The 24,395-nt window shown below is 33.3% G+C and overlaps 1 protein-coding gene across 7 annotated transcripts in view; it reads right to left on the bottom strand.

Annotated features, from left to right (window-relative positions):
* LOC124186640 (FERM domain-containing protein 5) overlaps window positions 1-24,395 on the bottom strand; it is a 41,826-nt gene that overhangs the window by 4,591 nt on the left and 12,840 nt on the right. The window contains exons 2-12 of one of the 7 annotated variants that reach the window (XM_046578503.1): window positions 23,786-23,890; window positions 20,981-21,023; window positions 19,454-19,630; window positions 18,914-19,125; window positions 9,247-9,399; window positions 6,110-6,124; window positions 4,827-4,915; window positions 2,506-2,738; window positions 1,930-2,094; window positions 915-1,040; window positions 525-704 (exon numbers count right to left, since the gene is read on the bottom strand). In XM_046578503.1, the coding sequence (XP_046434459.1) occupies window positions 525-704; window positions 915-1,040; window positions 1,930-2,094; window positions 2,506-2,738; window positions 4,827-4,915; window positions 6,110-6,124; window positions 9,247-9,399; window positions 18,914-19,125; window positions 19,454-19,630; window positions 20,981-21,023; window positions 23,786-23,890 (1,498 nt within the window). Of the gene's footprint in view, window positions 1-524; window positions 1,041-1,929; window positions 2,095-2,505; window positions 2,739-4,826; window positions 4,916-6,109; window positions 6,125-9,246; window positions 9,400-18,913; window positions 19,126-19,453; window positions 19,631-20,980; window positions 21,024-23,785; window positions 23,891-24,395 lie in introns of all 7 variants that reach the window. The other 6 variants (XM_046578504.1, XM_046578498.1, XM_046578501.1 and 3 more) reach the window with 6 other exon arrangements.

The following is a 24,395-nucleotide window of genomic DNA, read 5'->3' as shown; positions in this document are numbered from 1 at the left end:
TAAAATGGTAAAAAATCAAGGCAGGATTTATATCTCATTACACAGAGTACAGCTTTTTCCATGTTAAAATATTTACAATAACACAATTTAGATGAACCGCATTTCTCTGTTATAGCGTTACAATTATATTCAAATCAAGGGATTTCATGAAATCTCGTGATATCTTTTATTATTGCCCTTTTTGCAAATTTTTTTCTGTACTGATTATCGAAAATTAACGTAAACAATAAGTATTCGGTCCCTCAAGCTTGACTAAATCGTCGGTGACCTAAATAAAAGAGTTTTTCAAGTCTCATTATTACGTATGTTTAATAACGAATGAAAAGACATGCGAGGTAAAAAAGCCTGCGAGCTGTTTATAAGAAGAAAAAAAATAGAAAATCTATACACATATAATGTAACATATACGTATGAAGTATAAGGGATAATTTACAATAGGCAAATTACAGATAGAAAGAGAGAAATAAAAAAAACTAATCTGATTTATGGAAGAATATATATTTATACAAATTTACAAAGCTCACCTGTGTTCGAAAGAGAATCACCGTCCGTAAAGTTAATTCGATTTCTCCCCGGTGCTGGATCGTCTATCTTTGGGTTTACCTGGAACTTCCTCATGCCTGCGATATCCTGGAGATTGTGATCGACGAGCAAAGGCCCGGACGAGGAAGATAGACCTCGGCTCAAATCCGTTGGGGCAGAGTCTTTGGATAGGTAAACGTTACCGTTCAACTTTATATTTGAAGTTGAGTTGAAAGTCGATGAATTTGGGCAAGAAGAAATTCCATTTGCCAGTGTTTTTGACGTTTTAACAATGAGGGCCGTGGATCTGACGACTTTTGGACTTTTTTCAAATGAATCTATCTTTTGCCTCACCAGTTTATCGATATTTTTTCCACTTAACTCCTCCGTACCTATCACTATTCTCTGACTGTATAACGGCGGTGCCTTGCTGAACGTCGTCTTTGCAAATTTCAACTTTTTCACCGGCTGTATCTGTTCGCCGGCTGCGCTCGCATGCGAATCATTCTCGTCTACGGCTAAAGAACAGAAAGAGAAATAAAACAAATAATAACAAATGAAAATCTAAAAAAGCCTATGAGTAAAAAGCAAGACTTTGGCTAATCGTTGCAACCCGCTTAAACTTATCAATAATTATATAATCGAGACAAAATTTTACCATGATAATAAGCTTGATAGTCAAAAACGTTTCGTCATGCAACTAATTTGTGGAAACTCAAATAATGCTCCTAACATATCCGAGCTCATTTTCAATGCATCGTTTTTTATTTAAACTCTAGATTCGCTAACCGTTTCCTCATTATTTTCTCGTTTCTACTACGGTACATACCTTTTTTCTCTGAGCACAGATCATATCTCAGTAATAAAGTTAGAAAAAATAAATGTCTGATCCAACAAACGAATGTGATCGGAAAGAATTAAAAAAATTAAAACTGTAGTAGTTCTGATCGTTACTGACTTGCAGTTGTAAAAACTTAAGTTTTCTGAAAAAAATTTCCAACTTGGTGAAATGATTGTTCAAGAAAAAAAGAGAAACAATTACTATCGAAAAAATTAACACCTGCATATTAAAATCGTGAACATGTGATAAATTTCGTGAGTGATGAGTGAGTTTATAAGTAATTAAATTTAAGATACTATGTGCACGTCGTATACATACATATGTATACATATGTATACTAAAACTATACAATATATATCTACACACAGTGTTTTATAATTTCCCATATATTTCCTGATAGCAGCCTGTATCTGCTTTCTCAGGTATGTACATAATTTTAAACGCGGTGAAAAAATCTGACACCTTGCTTAAATCCAGCGGATTCAAGGAGGCGAGACAATTTGGAACAGGGTTTGGAGATCGAAAAACGAGGATGAAAAAGCTGGGAAGAAGTGGCGGCAACCAACCGTTATTTCGACGAGCGTGAATCTCTTGATCTTCCGACACCGTCTCCAACAGAGGCAGAGTGTTGTCTGGGCAGTACGGAGAGCTGAAAGGAACTCCGCCACTTTCACACATCCCAGTACCGTCGAGACCAGCACTATGACAGCTCCGTGGCAAGCTCGAGTATCCTGTTGATTTTCAAAACAGTCGTATATAAGTATCGCTGGTATGCAACAGGAATAAAGTATTACTAGACCTTGAAAAAATATTCCTATAAAAAATGTATACACGAGAAGGAAAATCTCAGTCGATATGGTTGCGAGAAAATTCCAGAGGCATTCCAACTTGGAATTACAAGAAAATGTGGTACAAGTAAGTATAAATTGGCGTGATTTAAGCTGTCTGAAGACTATAAAAATTTGTTATTTTGTACACAGACTTCATAGTGTTTTATGTATATATAAATTCAATGAAAATGCGTTCGCTTCAAGCTTAGCTAATTGGTTCCTCCGATCAAATTAATTCAACGACTTGGCTTGATCCTGGTTAATTTACTCAGTCGGTGTATAATTGCATTATGTTATGAATAAACTGCTTACGAATTTCGACCAAATCTTGACTCGGGGTGCTCGGCGTCGCAGGAACGCTGCTCGCCTTTCTTCTAAGACTAGATGTGCGTGCGTTACCACGTTGAATAGCAGGTTCCTCCTTTCGAAGCGGACCCGTCTCTTCGAGAACTTCTTTCTCTGTGCGACCGGTGTACTTGAACTTAGTGCCCCATGAAAATATCGAACCGCCACTAACCACAGGAGCGTCGGAAGCCCGGGGTAAGCTGTTGATTAAAATTTGTATCAGGACAGTAATTGCGGTGCTCTCACCTTATTTTACAAGTATATTCAAGTCTTTCAACCAACTCTATGACGTATCAGATAATGCCTCGACAATTAGCAATTCACAGAAATGATATATGAGAAAAAAGTTTATCCCTATGATTGTAATCGTTACATCACGGTTTAAGAAATCTGTATCGATACTGACTTTCGAATACTTTTTTCTAAGCTCCTTGTGGAAATGTTTCACATGTTTTTTTTTTTTTTATTTTTATTTGTGAACGTATTTTTTTGTTATGTTTTCTTTAGAGTAAATAACTGTATTGTTTTTAGGTGTGTGTGACATTTTCTTTCCGTCCGGACAAAATTAAAAATATAGAAAATCTTATGAATACAGCAGAAAAATTTGCACCTTCGACTGGTAGTCAAAGCAATCGTGGTTTGACATCACTGGATTGTAAAATGAGCGTAAAGGTGATATTTGCGGTATAATGAGGCAAATTAATTCCGTCGAAGAACTGGAATATCAACAAGTATTCGCGTGCGTTGCAGTTCAACTTTCTAACTGTATGCAAAGGTGCAATTTTTACTGCACATAATATACCTATAACGTATCCCGCATAAAAGCACTTAGCTCTAATTCAAACTCGCGGCTCATACCTATCTTGGACAACGGCCAAAACTCGCACCTCATTTCGCCATTCCGGCCGTAAAATTCAATTTCAATATCGGTATAAGATTCGAATGAGTGTCGAGATAATTTGAAAAACGAACGAGAATATCAACGAGATGTAATTATACATCTATTTCAAACGATATCCGATGAAATAGTTTGGAAAATATGACGATAAGAAAGCCGCGAAAAATGTTTGATGATTTCCGCAACAAGTTTAAACCTGAGTGTCGATTTTTTAAAAATTCGAACGTTGTTCATTTTTTTTTTATTCTCTTTCCAACAGTTTATGTTCTAAATTTAATATAATTCCGTTCTATTTGGTATTTCTTTCTGCAATTCTTAGACTTGTTCGAATTTGGAGAAATTTGAAATAAAAAATTCTTGAAGTTTGTCAACCCTACAAGTGATCCGAATTTGTTTTCTCTGTCTCGCTTGTGACATGAAAATGTTTCTAACTATAGATTGGATGACCATACATTCTAGGCTAACACTGATACTTGAGAATAACGAATTCTATCGACTAGTGCCGTGTATGACTAGGTATTGTATGTATGTATGTATGGATGTGTGTATAGATATCCTTACTGGAAAGCTCCGATGGCAATTACGGTATTCTTTATTGATAGAACAATCTATACTAATTTGCATCATCTGTCTGGAGATAGTCTATATCTATTATTCAAAGGAAGAAAAAACTGAAAGTAAGGAATGGTGAAAATAGGGACGATACGATGTTATAACTAATATAGCTAAGAACTCTATTACATACATTAAATTTACTGTTGTGTATTACAGTATTTACCTAATTTAATACGATGCGTACGGAAATAATAAGCTTAGTAGAGTAAAAATGAGAGTTCCGGATGCAGATTCGATGACCGACACGTCACTTAGCCAAAACACAAACCTTTTTCTAGAATGTTCAATGGTGGGGGATATTCCAAATCCGATTGACTGACTTTACCGATCATCGGGTCATTTCGTTGCTCTACCTTACCAGCAATTTTCCCTTCCTTACCAAAGTTTCAATCCTTATCAGGCAAAATCCCTCGGTAATGCAGATCCTCGATCTTGCTCGATGACGTACGCATATCGCTAATACAGTTCCCAGATTTTACCCGATAAGTGTTGAAACTACGATAAGTCAGACCGCAATCCCGAGTGATTTTGCCGAATATACGTTGAAACTGTGGTAAAGCAGAGCGAATTATCGGTAAGGTAGAGCAGCGATATGATCCGATGATCGATAAAATCATTCAATCAGAGCACGGACATCCCCCATGCTCGAACATTCTGGAAAAAGGTTTGTGACACGTCTAAGTGACATGTCAGTCACCGAATCTGTATCCAAAATTCTTCTCGCTACTCTACTAAGCTTCCTTAATATAAATGATATGGCCAATGTAATACTCACGTGAAAAATAGCATTTGTTCTATCGCACACCTCCAGACATGCCGGCAACTCGAACCGGTTGGGCACTTAAAACCAACCGTATGCTTTTTCTGAAAATTCGTGAAGAAAGAACAAAAAAAAAACACACAACGACAACAACAACAACATAACAACATGAACCCAAAAACACCCAAGGAAATTCTAGCTTCTAATAAAACTACTCTTCTCTATGTGTATATAATATTATATTATATTCAAATAATTCTCAATAATCACGGTATAAATAGTATTCTATATATCTGATTTTTCAAGTTACGGGGCTAGTTTAATCATAGGTATAATAACGATTATAACACGAAAATTTTTACTATTTTCTCTTCCATATCTATTTCGAACTAGTTTCTTATACTTGCAATATTTGCATCACTATATTATACATAAGAATATATCTATAAGAAAAGCTACGTGTGTATGTGAATTGAAAAGGAAATGCAGGCTTTTTTTTACTATAGTTTTAATCAACAATTTATTCCACGATTCAAATATTATAACAAGATTGAATAAAATCAATGCTACAAGACAACTGGAATTAGGAAAATAGAATATAAAAAATATAAAAATCTTAGTAGGTTTTCCTTACAGTCTTCAGTATTGTCAATATATTGTGGTTTATAATTGCGGGACACGAGGTGCACAGAATGGCGAGAAGTGCGATAACGAGATTAAAAGTTGCGCAGCACTTTTTTTTTTATACTTCTTTTCTTTCAATCCTTCCTTACGCTTTTTTGTCCACTACTGCGATAATACGGACAATTCAATAATGTAATATTACTTGTACTCACTTTTCACGTGAGAATTTTGCGACGAAAAATTTCCGGGATTTTCGACACCATCGAATACCCGCGTTTCTCTTCTTACAATCGTAATCATTATCACTTTCAGCCTGCATTTCCCTAAGCTTTGCTAAATCTTATTTATCGTCAATCTCTCTTTTTTCTTTCTCTAATTGGAATTAAATGCCGTGTGTAACATAATTTTAATTTCGCATTTCAATACCTCGTAACGACGGAAATTCGACCACTCGGGATTAAGATTAAACCTCCGGATTACTTATATTTCGTAATAGTTAAAAATCTGCACAGATTCGCGAAACGCAATTCGACCAAAGTTTGTAAGTAAAGTTATTCGATCCTTTCTTTCTTCGCACTTTTACGCGATAATTTGAAAAAGGCGAATAACGTGTAAGAGAATTTTCACAAACGCCCGAACTTCAACGACCGATTCGATAAACGCGACTGACTTACCTTCGTCCTCAAGTCCTGAGCAAAGCAGAATGCGAACAGATATAATCGAATTAGTTTCGCACTCAGACCACAATACGTACATATTATGTGTCCGAGTATAATGCACCGGTATTGTATCTACATATATAGGTATGTGCACATATGATGCAATGTGAGAAAAGGGACTGAGCTGAATTTGCTCGAGTTGCGAATGATAATTAGATAATATAATGAGGGATGAAAGAAGAGGTATAAAATTAATTTCAATTGACTCGGTCTACCAGGCGAGAGATAGATTTGCAATTAACTTGGTAATGAAGAGTCTCTTCATTTGAGAAATTAAAATATCGCGTTGTCGGAGAAATTGTAAGCTCGACAGAAATTTTAGCGAGATTTTTCTTCTGCTTTTATCAACTCTTTTTTACATCGTTAAAATTGAAGAACTAAAGAAGAAAACATATCGTTATTTATTGCGTGTTCTCAAAACTGCAGTGAATGTATTTGAGAAGAGATTGTAATATCATTGAAAGACTATTCGTAAATTATATGAAACTATCAAACGAAATTAGAATCAAAATGCAATTACGATGTCGTATGAAATAAACTCTTTTGCTAGTCATTTTTATGTGCATACACCTCTCTATATTCTCTATATTATGTATACACAATTTGAAGGAAAGCTGAGATCTGCAACTTACGACAGCAAATTTTTTATTCCCCCGTCTGTTTTCACACCGCTTTATTTCTCTCTCCGCTAATTACTTTCATAGCTAAATTATGCAGTTTTCGTTAGTGATATGCGCCTAACTGTTTCCGCGTTTTTAATCTGCCTCTGTTTTCTCTTCGCGGTTATTTTAACAGTGAATTAACAAAACTCTGTTCCCTTTTTTTTCGTATCTTTTAAATTACGTTGAGAATCACAAAATACCAGCTACGAATATCATAGACAAAAAAAAATATATATATATATATATAAGGCAGTAGTATGAGTGAAAAAAGTGTAATTTGCTTTGGGATTCCTGATTAAACTACATAACGTGTATAAAAGCATGTACAATTGGGGACAATGAATCTGAGACGACTAATTTTTTACACTAGACAAGTTATGTTGGCAACACTGAGAAACCTACAGCGCCACAGTCGGCCGAGCGCGAAACAAACTCGATCTTTATAAACGTAACATAACCCATGACCGTCGAATTTAACCTTGGAATAATGACTTGTTAGAATGACACGTATGCTAAGGTTAGATTCGACGGTCATGGGTTATGTTATGTTTATTGAGATTGAGTTTGTTTCGCGTTCGGCCGACTGTGGCGCTGTAGGTTTCTCTGTGTTGCCAACATAACTGTCTAGTGTAAAAAAATTAGCCGTCTCAGATTCATTGTCCCCAAGTGTACATTCGTATACCTATATTGTATATTATAATGAGAAAAAAAAAAACGTGAAGTCTACGATATATATTCTCAAGTATATACGTGTATAATGTAAAACACACGTGTCTTAACTTGTATAGGATAAGTATAGGCGGGTGTATCTTACATGGATATGTATATTGTATATTTATATATATGCACGGCATGACGTAACTAATAGCACCTTATACTGCAGGTCAACCCTCCTCTGTGTAGGTATAAGTATACCGCATTACGTCTACCTCATATGCATGTAAAGGGTGTTCCAGTAATATTACGACAATTTCCTAAATATTATATACCTCGGTCAAATTTTTTTCTTCTCTTTCTTCGCTCCTCTTTGTTGGATGAAATATGTTGGTTATTTTATATGATTACTAAAAACTATTATATGTATTCTAAAATCGGTATTGATTTACAATATAATTTTTCAAATATTGTTGTACATAAAGTTCGATTTTTTTTTTTTTTTTATATATATATCTCCCTATTTTATCCGGAAATTATTGACAATGTACATCAAATCCATAACTTTATTCACTTTTTTTCATTTTTTTTTTTTTTCCATAAACTACGACTTTTTTATACGAAATGAAAAAATTTAAAAACAACCTGAAATAATCATCCAACCGCGCGGTAATAAAAAAAAAAACTTCAAGATTACAATGTTTTACTCTCGTTTGTCGTTTGTGTTTTCGTGCCAATTATTTTCCAACAAATCAACCGCACAAACTGCACAATATTTTTACGTGTTTTTTTTTTCTTTATTTTTCCTTTGGTCGTATGAATTAATTGAAAATATATATTTGGCAGTGTATATATAGAGAGAAAGAGAGAGAGAGGTATAAAAAATTTGCTTCGCAAACACAGTTAATTTTTCAAATTTCATTTACGAATATATCGGTTAAATATTTGAGTTTTCATTTTCCGTCGTTATAACTCACCAATATCATATAGCTTACGTCTGTTTCTCAGTCACGTTTGTAAAATTTTGCTATCGTACCGATATCATTTTTTACAACAGCCTTTTTTTTTTTTGTTAACGACTCTTTCATTCCATTCCATACTCCATTTCCTTGTCTATAATGCTTCAGAAATCACGCGTGATCGGGTTTATTGAATTAATAAAATGGAGGGAAAGAAATGAAATGAACGGAATAAGAATGACAAAAAAAAAAAAAAAACAGAACGCGCGAAAACATGACTAGTTAGGTGATAAAACACGGCAACAGCCGTACGGGCAGTGATCGAAATCGCGTGTCGTTTAATCGTAAGCGGCGATAAACGCAAGACAAAGGGTAATGCTATATACATACATATTAAATATATCTTCACATTGTTCTATGGTGCATGTAAAATCAATGAGCGGGACAAATTAGACTGTAAAGATGAATAGACAGTGGGATGGATGATAGATACATAGGTAGATAGACATGTAGATAGACGGATAGAGGAACGGACAGACATAAGAATATGGATAGACGTATAGACATATAATTAGATATGTAGATAAATAGAGAGATGGATAGATGGATGGAAAGATAGACAGGTAGGCAGACAGGTAGATATACGGATGGAGGGACAGATAGACAGATATAGATAGACGCATGCATATAGATAGATGAATAGATAGATCGATAGATAGTTAGATCGTTAGATAGTTAGATAGGTAGATGGGTAGGTAGGTATATAGATTCGATAGATGGACGAATAGATAGACAGACAGACAAATGGTCCGCTTACCTCGTTAAACGTGAGATGTACAATAAACATCTTCCCCTCGTAATTTATCTTTTGTACTTCCGGCCAGCGGAAGTGATGCGTTTTCCTCGATCCTTGAAAGGTCAGAATGCCGCAGTGATTTATACCCAAGTACAGTTGAGAACCTCTGTGATCCTGTGAAGAAAAAAAAAAAAAAAACGTGAAATGGTAACGTTTTTTTAGCAGCAATCAAAGAAGAGGAAAAAATCAGAAAACAACGGAAACCGATTGAAGCGAACTTGACATGATGTGCAGAGAAGAGATAAGCTGTTATTATTGTTCGTATATTTTACGGTACACCTAATGTAAGAAAAATACGGATTATAATGCACTTGTTATTGTTTAACTTGAAAATTTCACATTTTGTAATACGGTATACCTAAAATGTAAAATCAAATCACATGAATTTTAAGTTGAAGCGTAAGTGTAATCTCAAATAATTTTAATACTGCATGAAAAATAATAAACTGCAAAAATATAAAAATTGTTAATGTACGTATGAATAATTGCGATTTCCAAAAAGGCGAAAATTATACTGCGCACACTTTTTGCCTACGGGTGAAACGAGGAATATAAAGAGAAGAAAATCCAAACATTGGAGATGCGATTAAAAAAAAAAAAAAAAAAACCAATGCAAACAGTTATCTCCAGAGTAGATAAAAATCGATTTGTACAACTCAGGTAACAAAACGAGTCCAAAAACATTACAATCGCATGAAAAAGACCAGAGTTTGATTATTTTGAGCGTTAGAATCGTCAAACTTTTTTTCAAATTGTCGACGTCTCAACTCGGGTTCTTCGAAGTTGTTCCGAACAATATTTATTAGATATTAGTAAAGTTTTTTTTTTTTTTTTTGCGTTTGTATTGAGGATAATCATTGCGTTGGGAATAAAATTGCCAAAGATCCGATGTTTCGAACATTAATTTTATTTTTTTTCTCTCCATCTTATACAACTTTTTATTCATCGTTAAGCGGTCCAACTACACACCCACACCGGATGTGGGATACCGATGGCCGGTATACGTGTGTCAGTATATATACATATATGGGGTCAGCCTAGCTGCAGATATAAGGTATAAGGTCGAGCTAAAAAATGCAAAGAAATTGATCGGCCTAGCTGTAGCATACAGCAAAGAAGCCGAGAACCCCAGGAGAGCTTGGCCTCCCTTGGAGAGAAGGCTGACAAAAATCGGAGGTCGAGGCGGTGTCGATATACCTTAAAATAAAGAATACCAGAATACTACGCTAGAAACTTCAGCTCCACGTTTTGCTCGTTTATAGCGTTAAAAAGTGTCGGAAATCAGCCGTTTTAGCCCCCTTTTATAATGATCCAGTAGTAGTCGTCGTAGAGAAAAGACCCACGAAAGCTTTCACGTGTGACAAAATTAAAGTTGCTGCATAAATGAAAATTATTTTAGAAACAGTCGATTCTTTTCAACTTTAAATTGCAAGCACGCATTTTGATATTAAGGCATTTGTCCGAAAATTTTACTTAGTTGGCTGAGATAATTCGTTTGATAAGCTCACGAACCTAATTATTTATTCTCTAAATCCTAGTTCGTTACAATGCGTTAAACTTTCTTCGCCTTGGCGATATGAAACTGAGGCCAGGAGCCTGAGAGTTGGCAACAAAACGTGTCGAACTTTTTGGAAACCGAAAAATTCATACAAACTTTATACACAAGTAACAAAATTCTGTAAAAGTATTGAGGTGTTTAAGGTGTTTCAAAAAATGTTGATTTTTAGACTTCACGCACCTTATTCGAATTAAGATTAGAACGTTTGGCTTCTAATTCGTAAAAATCGTAGAAATCGTTTTTACCAGGGAATTTTCTGCCTATAAATCATGTAAAAATATTTCACTTGTACGTTTTTCGTTTAGACGTTTTTCGCACAATTCTTATACGCTACGTACTCCATCCCCTAGAGCTGTTCTTTACTCATTTTTTAGATTCAATGTTTCAATTTTCTACCGCTAGTTGGCGCGCGCGTTTTCATGATTTGTGTACTCGTTTACCGCTGGATGGCGCAGCTTGAGATGCGCACCTCAGCGTTGCCAATCCTAAAAAAATTAGAATCCGTTCAAAGAAAAGAGAAAAATAGTTTTCATTATTAACAAATATTGACGTTTAGGCAAGAATCCGAAGAAAAGAAACGACAGAGAAAATATTCACTAATTGTACAGCGTCTGCAATTTTCAAACCCATTTATTTGACAAATTGATGGTCTTAAATATTGAAAATAAATGGATATTAATCTGTCTGTGTAACCTCGTTCGTTAATTATCGTTATATATTTGTAAGAAAATTCATGTTCATGTTTATAAAGCTATTAAAATTAAATATATTATGTATTTCTGTATTTATTGAGTTTCTGTATTCGAAAACAGAGAGAAGAAAAACAGAAAAACATTCAAACGCGAGGTTGAAATTTTTTCGCACTATTTGCAAGTACATACCAACATAAAACAAATGAAACACTAGATACAATTGTATAAATTTATCTTTTTATTTGAGAATATAAAAATATTTAGTAACGACTAAACAGATTTGATCCGAATTGAAAAAAACAAGATAAAAAAAAAAAACAATTTATTCCGGGGTGATGTAAAACCATAAAACTTTGTCCAAAAAAAAAAAAAAAAAATAAACCCGCAAGAAAAAGAAATAGTTTTTCTGTAGAGGACGATATAATAATATGTACGGGGATTACAATTTTCGAAACGTCGTAATAGACAATTTTCACAACTATCTTATCTGTATGATAGAAGATTTCATTTACACGATGTATACTGTTTATATTTGCACGTATATGTTATACGCCTATATGGTTATGTACATATTATATACAAGCCTAGACTTCACGTCCGCATCGTGAAGTATTGCGAGATAGTATTTGGGTCAAGGTGCATCGGTTCTTGAGATTTTAAGACAGTCATTCGAATCAATACGAAGGAGAATCCTCGCGTAAACATGCGTGTAGAAATTATTTATAAATACAACGAGTGTAATTTGGATGTTTAGAAACTTTGAACTTTGAAAATTCAAGATTACAGGATTATTATACTCGGATGGGAGAGTTTTTGAAATATTTGAAGACATTTTTTTTTTTTCTGGTCAAAGAACGATCTCAAAGTTTAGACAACTTCGTTTTGGCTGTTGAGTAAAATTACTTTTTGAATCATTGGTTGCGTTGTTTCTTTTTTTTTTTTCATTTATTTTTTTTTTTTTTTTATTCACTTCGTGTGGATACATATTTTCTCTCGTTTATTCCAGCAAGTTTTATTTTACAATTTTCACGAAGATAAAGATCTGAAGGAATTTACAGTCTTTGAAGGAAATCAACGATTTACACAGGCGTGGAGGTCTGACGTTGTAACTTCGATACTGAAAAACATCCAGGGGCCTGCACATCGTTGTATAACTTCACATATAAATGTAAATAAATAATATAGTGTCTATAAATATATTCCTGTCTGTACAATATAAATAAACGAAATTCCTGCAATCGGGCGCGGAATTTTTCTATTTCTTCTTCTTTTTCGTATACGTTATACAAACGCGTTAACTGCATAAATATTTATCATCAAGTATTATATGTATGTATATTCTTTCCACCGTACTTGAGTGGTTTGAAAAAAAAATTTCATTCGCGTGCAATCTTCATTTTCTGTCCTTTTTTTTTGAAAAAAAAACCCTGATTCTATTACCATCCTTGCAATTAATTGTGGAACTTTGATCACATGATTACATATCGACTATATTCAGATGTTTTTGCTTTCAAAGTAATTACAAGTAATTATTTTCCCATTGCCACGACATGCATCAAGGTTTATTAGCTAGTAAAACGATCGTGTGTTTCGATTAAAGAATTTCTATTTTTTATCTCTTGAGGGTGAATAATGACTGTTGAAAAAACGAGATGAAAATAATTATTCAATAATCTTACACGTTGATGGAAAATATTGTTCAAACTTGTTGTAGTGTTGAATTGTGAAAAATCTATCGCGGGAGATCTTCAGCGAATGATTTGTGTTTGTGAAAACATTTTTGAATATAAAAAATTGTAAAGATCGTGTCTTAAAAGTTTTGAATACATAAATATCAAAATCGAATAAATCCATAACAGACATTCAATAACTTTTCATTCGATTTGACATTAAGCATCGATATAAGATTCTGGTATTTTAAATTTTTTTTATTTTTTCATAAACACAATACATTGATAAATAAACAACACGCGATAATTTCGTAATAGTGCATAAATACAGGTATATGGATATGTATATCGTATATAGTCGATGCAAATAGAGAGCGAGAGAGAGAGAGAGAGAGACTGACCGCAGATGCAAATTACGGTAGAGAATCGATTTCGCCATTCTGCAGCAGTTGCAGCAGTCGAGAGGAATTCACGAAGTTTGGTGATTGTAAATTATTCTATCTGTTGTGCCACAAACAAGTTACATCGTTCAATTAAACCGGTCGAGAGTTAACAACCTATGAAGGTTTCCGGAAGAAAAATAATCCCGCAAGATATAAGCTGAGCGATGCGAAATTTTCGACACTGCCAAGTGGAAAAAGTAAAGAAAAAACAGCAAACGGAAAAAAAAAAAAAAAAAACCTGACATAAATTTCCCTGATCAATAATTGTTTACGCAGCTTGATTTTCCTACAATGAATTCAAACTTTTTATAATATAACAAACAAGCCAACTTATATATATATATATACATATGTGTGTGTGTGTGTGTAAAAAAATGGGGGGAAAAAATAACGATTCTCGAGAAAATATTTATAATTCACTAACAAAATTTTTTGTACAGTGTTGTTCGCGGGAATTTAGAACGCTGCAATAAATCACGAGCAAATATCTGCAGCGCGGATACGAGTAGCTGATAAATTTACTGCAAGGGAACGAAGAAAGTGTAGGAAAAATTCTAGTCGAGGGGATGTTGCTGTGTATATATAAATATATATATATATATGTATTATGTACGTTACATCGTATGTGCGGGGAGAAAAATAAAAAGCTGATAAGGAGAAAAGAGAAAGAAGAAAGAATCGACTTGCGCAAACTAGCAGCGTAAATGCTGAGCGAATGTTTTTTTTTTTTTTTTTTTTAACCGTTTATTTCGTTGCGATTTTTTTCTTTATTCTTTTTCCTCTTTGTCCTCCTTGTCCCCTTGACGTACAAGGAATAATCATGTAAATTAGTTTGTATAATTGTGTAAACGTAACGGAAATCGTCTCTCGATTTTTCCATCTCTTTTTATATTTTCATTTTGGATTATTTGAAATATTGATCGATACTTGTACAGAATTGCGCGTAATGGAAGTATGCAATTTTTAACGTGGAATAAAAACAGAAGATGGTAAATTTTTTTTACGGTTCTATCGAAACGCGGTTTTTCAAAATGGCGGACACTATAAAAAGAAGAGTTTTTAAGCTGTATGTATAAAAAGGCTGGATTCGATACTTTTTTTTAAGCCAGCACCATTTCGTTAATTTTGATTAAAAACAAAAACAGATCTTGATTTTGATTTTCTTCGTAAAGTATGACGTTTGGAGGCAGAAAATGGAGTTCCTATTTTCAACATTTTTTTCGGTATCGTGCGGGTGGAAAAAGATGCAAAAACAAGTTCTCAACGTTTTTTCGAAATTTTACGTAAAATAGAACATTTTTGATTTTCACATTCTTGTTGCGGAATAATAATTTTATAGCGATTGATTACAGAGGTTGGCGCGAAGAAGGTAAAGAGAAAAAAAAAAAGTGGAACAAACAACAATAAACCAACTTTAATATCACTCGATGAAAAAAACTTGATCCGATGTAAAATTCTTTGATAATCTGTTTTTGTAAATTTATACACGCCGTGAATGAGTTTCTATAACAAGAGTCCGAAACTCATGTATAAGATTATAAACGAAAAACTTTAAAATTATAGGAAACAATTTTTATAGATTTTTTTTTAAAACTTCGTTTCGTTTGTATTTTCGGAGAGTTTATAAAGAAAATTATCTTAGATATAACGACCGTAATATAACGAAGTATACGAATATTTCACCGTGGCTTGATAATTGGAATCGTTGTGAAGTTGGTGAAAAATTCATTAAAAATTAATGTCTTGCAAACTTTCATCAGACAAGCGTTTCCATTGTAAAGACAGGCGTTTCTATTGGGGCATGCGTGTGTCTATAAATGACTCGTCGCGACTGGTATAGAAGACCATCAGGGGTCGGGTCAAGTGCCAAGTTCATAAATACTGTTTTCAATCTATATTTTATTCACGGACGGTATATATCGGCGGATGATGCGGTAACTTTGACGGGAAGAGGCTAAAACCTGTTCGATGTAAACTCGTTTATGGGATAGAAAAAGAAAAAACGAGATTAAGGTGGATGTAGATGAGTAGAATGTACGAATCGATACAGCAAATAAATTTTTTTACTCGGTAGTTGCGAATAAATGTTCATAAAATGCACAAAATATCCAAGTGTAAAGATGGTTTTCTTTAAAATCGGTTCAATATTTTAAAAAATTAAGTAGTTTCGTTCGATTTCGACAGGCGAGGATTGATTTTATTCGAAAGCAGTATTTATTACGTGTACTAAGAAGTCGATGAAACTAATTTTCATTTTTCGACAGTCGTGGCGATTCGACATTGTTATTTGTTTGTAATAATCAATATCGGCGCAATGTGGAAAACCGAGTCAACTTTTATAACAAAATAATATTTTACGGTTTTTGGGGTCATTGATTACGAATCTGAAATCAGAATTTGAAAATTCAAAATTTCAAATTTGATCGAATACGATAAAAAAAAAAAAAAACTTTATCCAAGGGTTTTCAGAGTCACTGATCGGATTCGTCATACTGAATTTTCAACATTTGATTTCGCATCGTAATTTGCTACCCCAAAAACTTGTGATTTATGTAAAACATGTATCGTGCAGAGGGATAACTTTTTCGAAAATGAATTATTTCTTCAATTTTCACGATTTTTTTCAATCAATTTGTTTTTAACAATAATAATTTACATTATAACGCAATAATTACTCTAGAGTATTGAAAACCTATTAGTATACTATCAGAAATAGCAAAAAAACCGTAAAGAAATAATCGTTCCTAATTCCAGTCTCTTCGATATTTTTATTTATACAAAAATTTTCATAGCCTAGAGGAATATAAATATTTGATGAATACCTACTCAGTGTTTGACTATCTCTTGGTAAAATAAACGAAAATTAGTATTTATTTAAACTCGCAAATCTCTTTTTGAACAAGTATAATACCCAACAATAAAATAACTTCAAAAATCTTAGTAAGAAACCAGTTTTGACAAGTTATTTGATAGCCAAATACACAATGACATATTATTTATACAAGTTGTAACTATCCCGACCAAGGAATCGATATTTTTTATACACAACGCACATGAAGAACTAATTAGTTTCAAAAGTTCATCTCTGACCCCTCTCTGTATCCGAAATGTCAAAGTTCAAGCACAAAGATTCAACGTCGCGAATAACGATTTGACAGAAATTAAACTGCCTAGCTTTAAGGATACGTGGGGGGTACAGTTGGGTAAAAAATTATTCGAATCAAAAACATAATAAAACGAAATTTACACAGTAGAAATGAATCAAGAAAGTCTATGCGATGCAGATGAAAACGATTCAACGCTGAATTTGAATCGTAAACAACCTTCGAAACAGTTGAAATTTGCAATTAGTTTCACAGAATTTGAAGTAAAGTGTGCAGCATATTTTTATCGATACATAAAATTTGAAGAGAAATATGTTGAAAATAAAGTCACATATACTATACCCGTGATGCAAATATTCGTTTTTATGATAGGCAATTTCTGAGCGACATTTTACGGAACTGACATTTGACGACATTTTTATTTTCATTTGAAACACCAGTTAGAAATTTAATTCGCACACCACGCAAAATATCGATCGTATGAAAAAGTTTGGCGAAATATTATATCGTAGACGTGATGTTGTCCGATTTGACGCGTAAAAGGGAGACAAAAGTAATCGACGATAGTCGCGAATTGTATACGGACTCTGAACAATAAAAATGATGAGCGTGTTTATCCAGCAGTCGTCTTTTTATACAGCTGAATTTTGTTCGACAAGCAGAAGGAACAAAAAAAGAAAACAAAATCGGAAAGATGACAAGCGCAAGTAGAACAGTATGTAGAAATCCAAAACTTGTATTTTTTATGTAATCTTTAAGACTGTGAGACCGAATGATTCGTTAAAAGGGCCAATTAATCGATTGCTCTAAAGAGAATGATTGATTGAAAGGGGCGATTGTTCGATTAATTGGAAAAAAAAACAACTAAGCGAAGTCTAGGATGAATTATTAATTGCACTCGGACTATAAATTTATTAAATTTACACATTCGTCAGGTAGAACGGTTCACGGAGAAACAAACACTGAACTAATTATCAACGAAATATTGAATACGAATTGATTTTACATTTCAAAACAATTTTGAAACGGGTAAAGAAATCTAGTAAATTTATTCAAATTTACTTTTCACGATGGTCTGAATCTTGTTAAGAAAACTATTTTTCCTCACAAATTTACTGGGACAGACTTTTTCCATCCAATAGTCAATTCAAAATTGCCATTTACTGTTGATGAAAACTTGATACGAATTAGTTCAATATTTAAAAATGAAACGTTCGACGATATATCGTCGTAATGAAGAAAAGTGTCTTACAGTGAAACAGTGGAATAATAGTATACCGAATAAACAATTTACCGAATCGAGACAAACTATCGAGCAGACTAAATTCAATCGAAGGAACTAACTTTTCAACCATTCAAAAATCATTTAAAATTAAAAATCGATACAGCTGCAAGCTAGCGTTTAAAGTTTTGCTAGTTTTAAATATTCACCGGTACCTTCCAAGTCGGAATTGCGATCTGCCTTACCATAGTTTCGAGTTTCCAAGCCTGATCGGGGATAAAATACCGGAAGTGTATTAACGATACGCGTAACTCATTGAGCAAGATCGAAGAACTGCATTACCGAGGAATTTTACCCGATAAGAGTTGAAACTACGGTAAGGCAGGGTAAATTATAAATAAGGTAGAGCAAATAAATAATCCGATGATCGATAAAGTGGATATCCTTAAACCTCGAACGTTCTAGAAAAAGGTTTGCGTCTTGGCTAGGTGTCGGTAAGATCTCGGTACAGAAATCTGTAAGTAAATAATCCGATGATCGATAAAGAGGATACTCTTCATTCTTGAACATTCTAGAGAAAGGTTTGTGTCTCAGCTAAGTGTCGGTAATGTATCGGTATAGGAACCTGTAACTAAATAATCCGATGCTGGATAAAGAGGATATCCTTCATCTTCGAACATTCTAGAAACAAGGTTTGCGTCTTGGCTGAGTGTCGGTAAAATCTCGGTACAGAAATCTGTATTCAGAACTCTCCTTGTGTATCCATTCCGAATCAACATATATAAATTGGATGAACACTAAACGCGCAATTATTTCGTACAACAAAATTACGAACAAGTAATAATTCTGAGTTACGATACTCTTCGAAGGAACTCCAGCCTGTAAAAAAAAGCATGAGGAGAAGAAGAAGAGGAAAGAGTAGAGGGGGTAATGGCTCACCTTAACCGGATGTGGGTCGACGGCGTAGGTGTCCAGCTGAGAAGCCAGCCTCAAAAAATGCGTCTCTGCCTGTTCGGGCGTGAACCCCTTAAGTTGGGTCTGGTGGAGATCCATCGCCTTCTCCTCGATCGTCTCGGTCTGTTTCAGCAAAAGCTTGTGTTCCGAAATGTAGTTACCCTCGTGTATTTCCGGATCGTAGTCACCCAGCTCGCCTGAAAGCACAAACCGACAGATTTTGGAAAACCATCAAGTTCCTCAACTCTGTAAAAATTGATAAACATTATCGAGCATCTCGAGTCTCACGTCTGTACAATTAGACCCACTCGACATCGAATCAAACTGGAAACTCTCGTTTCACAATCAGCGAATAAATATCAAGCTGTAAAATCGAAAAAAAATTAACATAATAAAATACCCTGGCTCTTTGCCTGACTCGAGTTGCGCGTGAATGGATGAAAATGTGGGGGGATTCCGTTCCTTCCTTTTTCCGCACGGATCACTCTGCCATCACTTTGTGCTGCGTTGATGAAAGAAACTTACTTTGAACGACGCAAGCAGCCAGCAAAGCAGCCTCGCCGGGACTGCAGTAAAGCCTGCCGTGCAAAAGGTCCCTTTTCAGCTGCTGATACACCTGATATCTGGTTATTTCCTCCTTCAAGCGAAAGGGATCGGGAGGGTAAAATTTTACACGGAAACTGAAGAGGATCGGATCCATGTCTGAAATAAGATTGAGCATTTTATTAGCTCACGCACCGAATTACTGTTAAATATAATTGATGTAAATAAAATATGTAATTGCAATTAACGATTTTCGTTCAAAAAAATTACGCCAGAAAAGTATTGATAATGGGTAAATACAACATTTCGGTTCCAATGACATGGATTTTAATTTAGATGCGTCTGATATGAAAAAGAAAAAAAAACAAAGAAAACAGCAACTAGTTGGCCAAAATTTGTTCTTATGATTTTTATAGTTTGATTGCAGAAACGTTTTTTATGTGACAATTTTTTGGCACCTTAATTAATTATCCGATATTAATTGGTTACATAAATCTTAAAACCCTTTGATTATGAAACTTTGTCAAAGTTTTCAGTGTTTTTTACAATTATATGAAGATCGTTCGCCGCATGATAATTTCATTTATTCCTGCATTTTTCTATAATACTTTTAAAGTTTGGGACTCACGAGAACGAGTGTTTCAGTACGCTAAAAATTTTCAAAATGATTTTAAATCTCTTCAAATTCGTAAGAAACAAATTTTTAATTATATTTACGTTAGAAGGTGAGATCAATATTTGTACTATTTTTCATTACATTAGCGAACAATGTTACAAAAAATTAATCTCACCTTTTGACTCATTTCACAAATTATTATGGTTGCAAAAGTACGATTTTCATACCCTTCCGATAAATTGCAACTGATTTTTCATCGTTTCCATAAAGTTATAACGTTCTCTAAATGTATAATCGCAATGGTAGTAGATAAGAGGTATTCCACATATACGGTGGATCATGAATAATGATTACACGTTTCTACAACCAGCCTGCAGCCGATTTAATGCAAGGTCTTGGAAGGAAGGAAAATGTCTAAAATTAACCCTGTACAGTGCTCTACCTTTTAGATCTTTACTCATTAAATTTTCACCGCAAGTTGGATATTGCGATAAAAATCAAATGTTTAAATAATTCCCCAGCTGACTCAGCAATGAACTTGGAGTACGAAAATCGATGAAAAAAGAAAAAAAGAAAAAAAAGAAAGATCCATTGCTGCGTAGCGAGAATTTCGCAATTCTGGCAAAATTTCAATTTGTTTTACGTTATTCTGCGGAGGAATTAAATGAAAACAATCTTCGTTTTATATATTTATGTGGATTTTCGTGATACTGTTTTTTTTTTTCCTTCATAACCGAATCAGCGAAAAATCCTTTTTTTGTCTTTCTCTGCGTATTCAACTTTAAAAGTGTAACGAACTCGAGAGTTTTAATTGCTTTCAAAGTAAACAGCTGTAGTCATGCGAATAAGTGCATGCATTTGCATAGAACAGCGAATATATTCATTATACTGACCTTTGACTTGTTTGATCGCGGTTTTGGCCAGATCCAACCAATGCTGAAAAAAAAAGAAGAATAATATACATATAATATGCATATGTATCGGAAAGATTATAAATATGTAAATTAAAATACCTAATTAATGATAAAATGATAAAAAAATAAAATGGAAGAGAAAATATCATACGTTTTTTTTACATGGTAAATAACTTCGGGTTCGTTATTTTTAATTTCGATTGTTTTTTCCCCTTCAAGTTTAGGTAACTCAAAAATGATAGACATCACGAGAATTATATTGATGATCGTGGAAAAGTATAATTTAAATCTTTGTAAAATCATTTAAGTTTCTGCAGGATTTTACTTCGATTGGGAAGAGGATTTTTCATTGCAAAATTGCAAAATAATCAAGGAAGTATGAATTGAATGAGATTAAATTTAGAGATAATTGCTAATGCCGCAAGATACATTTTTTCACACCATTTTATAAGCATTTTTATTACACATTCAATTATATTATCAGTACACGAAATTGTGATTCTAGAATAATTTTATTTCTGGTGTACTATAATATATATATATACAATCCATGTATACGTACATCTTTATATACCCGAATTGAGTTACTGCATTTTTTTAAATACCCAAGTTACATATATATACTTATAGGGCATTCCACGACATTTCTATCAAGACTCCAAGTCGATGTCTCAGATTGGTTTTATAATTTTTTTGTATCAAAGTACATGACGAAAAACGCAATCGCAATTTTTTTCAGAATTTTTCAATCCCGCGTAATTGAAGTATAATTTAAATACTTGAAATAAAAAACCCCAACTTTCTAAAATCTGAAAATTTTCGAAAAATCTGTGACACCTGTTAGAGGATGGAGATTTTATAACTTAAAAAGATAAGAGATATAAATATTAAAAAAAATATACACATTAAATATAAATATTATCGTAACATATTTGATTCCCTGTAACTCTGCAAATAAACATTTTTCAGCCCATATTATAATCAACTTTCACGTTCATTCTTATGCCAAAAATCCAATCTAATATTAATCAGTACAATTTTTTCATTTTTCTTATTCATCTTTTGAAACGATGAAATCTCCATCTTCCAACAGGTGACGCAAATTCTCTTCTATTATATAAGATGTGTCTGAATTTTTTCAGATCTCAAAGAGTCGAAGTTTTGTTTTTTTCTTTTTTCCAAGTTTTTAAATTACACTTCGGATACGCCGAGTAAAAAAAAATTCTGAAAAAAATTGCGATCGCGTTTTTCGTCTTGCACTCTTTCCCAAAAGAAAAAAAAAAAAACAAAAAATATCACAAAGCCAATCCGAGACATATCGGACTTGGAATACTCATCGAGATATAACGGAATGCCCCGTATACATATGATATATTTATACCATGACATCGCGAATCAAGTGCTACAAAGGTTTATTATTAGCGATCAAGTCATCATTGAATACGGTTGCGTTTCTACGGTAAAAAAATCATCACCTGAATATAGGTATACAATATTGTGTCAGCAAAAGAGGAGATCAGTATGGAGATATTTTGTACGGATATTCAAATCGAGCCAGCGTGACGTAATGTACTTGTATACGTTTACGATATACATATACATGTAACTACTGCAATAACTACGTATAAATATATATATATATATATATATATATATATATATATATACGTGACTTTTACATTAGCGAGAGCCCGGCCAGATTTTCGGATCTTACATAATCATATCACTGCCATTAGGTCATCGGGTAATATGTATAACGCTCCGCTAGATATGCATTATATGTATATTTGTACACTGAGAAAAATTTCATTTGTTATAGTAACTAATACGGAAAGAAATTTCGATATATACTATATATATATATATACATATTTTATATATTAGTCTTTCGAAAAAAAAAATTTTGGATTTTTCTTAACGCTACCCGATAAAATGCCTGTTTGGGGCCTAAAAAATAACCTCGTAAAATTTGAGCCACGTAGCTTATGCGTAAGAACTGGCGCGATTTGATTTTTCGTTTTTTTTTTTTGTATTATTTTTTTTTTATTTACTTTTTCCCAAATTCTCCCAAAATATAATACACGACAAAAAGTCCGAGAGGATCTTTTTTATGAAATTCAATTTACCGTGAGAAAAGTCTCTTGTGATTTTTTCACACATTGCGTATTTATCAAGATACACAAAATTACAACTTCAATTATGGACTTTTATCTTTTCCGAAACAATTTCTTTTTTTTTTTTTTTTTACAAATCTTCTTCAGATCTCACATATTAATTTTCAATTCTCAATAAGAAAAAAAAAGAATTTTCATATCGAATCCCAAATTTTGTTGATCAACTCTGAATTGACGAAAGGAATAAAAAAAAAAATTGTTTGGTAAAAGAAAAGTCAATATTTGAGTTGCAATTTTGCATTTTGTAAATATCTTGATGTTTCGTCAGATTGTTTATAAAAAGAATTTATATTAAAACGCAAAGATACGTTGAGAATAAAATGAGACGAAGTTAAATCAAATTGACAAGTTCTGAATTTAGATATAACAACAAACGATAGTATTACATATTATACATGTAATGTAAAATTTAATTCCATTTGAAAAAATTTCCCAAATTAAATCGTCAAATTGTTAAAAGCATAAATATACAAGGAAAAATTTTATTCCATTTGCAAAAATTCGCAAGTGTGTAATATGACGAAGTGCGGGAAGACGATGGACGAAAATATGTGTGAAAAAAAAAAAAAAACAATTACTTCGCCAAATTTATCTAAAAGCATAAACTCACCCTCTGCCTCGAATGATCGACGTATCTCAGGCCGAAGTAATCCGTCTCCAATATGTTCAACTGTTTACACACGTACTCGAGGATGAATCTTCCCTTGTGTTGAGGCTGTTGTGACGAAACAGAGAGAAGAGGAGAAATTTTAAGACGATTTCTGAGGAGAGATGGAGAAAAAAAAAAAAAAAAAATAGCTACACGTGCAAAGTTGTATGTAGGGAATTCCATATGAACCTAACCAACACGTCTCACCCTCGCCAATTTTGATTTTCTTTGAAAAAAAAAAATTTTTTTGCAATTTTCCGAAATGTGAAACAGTACCCTGAATTTTTTTTTTACATTTTTTATTCATCAGTTTAATCGTTTGTGAATCTTGATAGTGATTTTGAAAAGAAGCTTCTTTAAAATTATCAAATAATTCTCAAAAGCTTATATTTTGAGGAGTTGAATAAAAAATCGGAAAAAATTCAGAGTACCGTTTCCGACTTGGAAAAATTGCAGAAATATTTTCAAGTCGGAGTTTTAAGTTCGTAGTGATGAATTTTCGGTGAGACGCGAGAAATATTTTGCAAACGTGAAAAATCAAAACCTTCCCTTATAAAACACAATTAAATAA

The sequence above is a fragment of the Neodiprion fabricii genome, chromosome 7 (genome assembly GCF_021155785.1).
Source record: "Neodiprion fabricii isolate iyNeoFabr1 chromosome 7, iyNeoFabr1.1, whole genome shotgun sequence".
NCBI lineage: Eukaryota > Metazoa > Arthropoda > Insecta > Hymenoptera > Diprionidae > Neodiprion > Neodiprion fabricii.
Note: the sequence above shows the minus strand (reverse complement) of the source record. Positions and strands in the feature narration are given on the sequence as shown.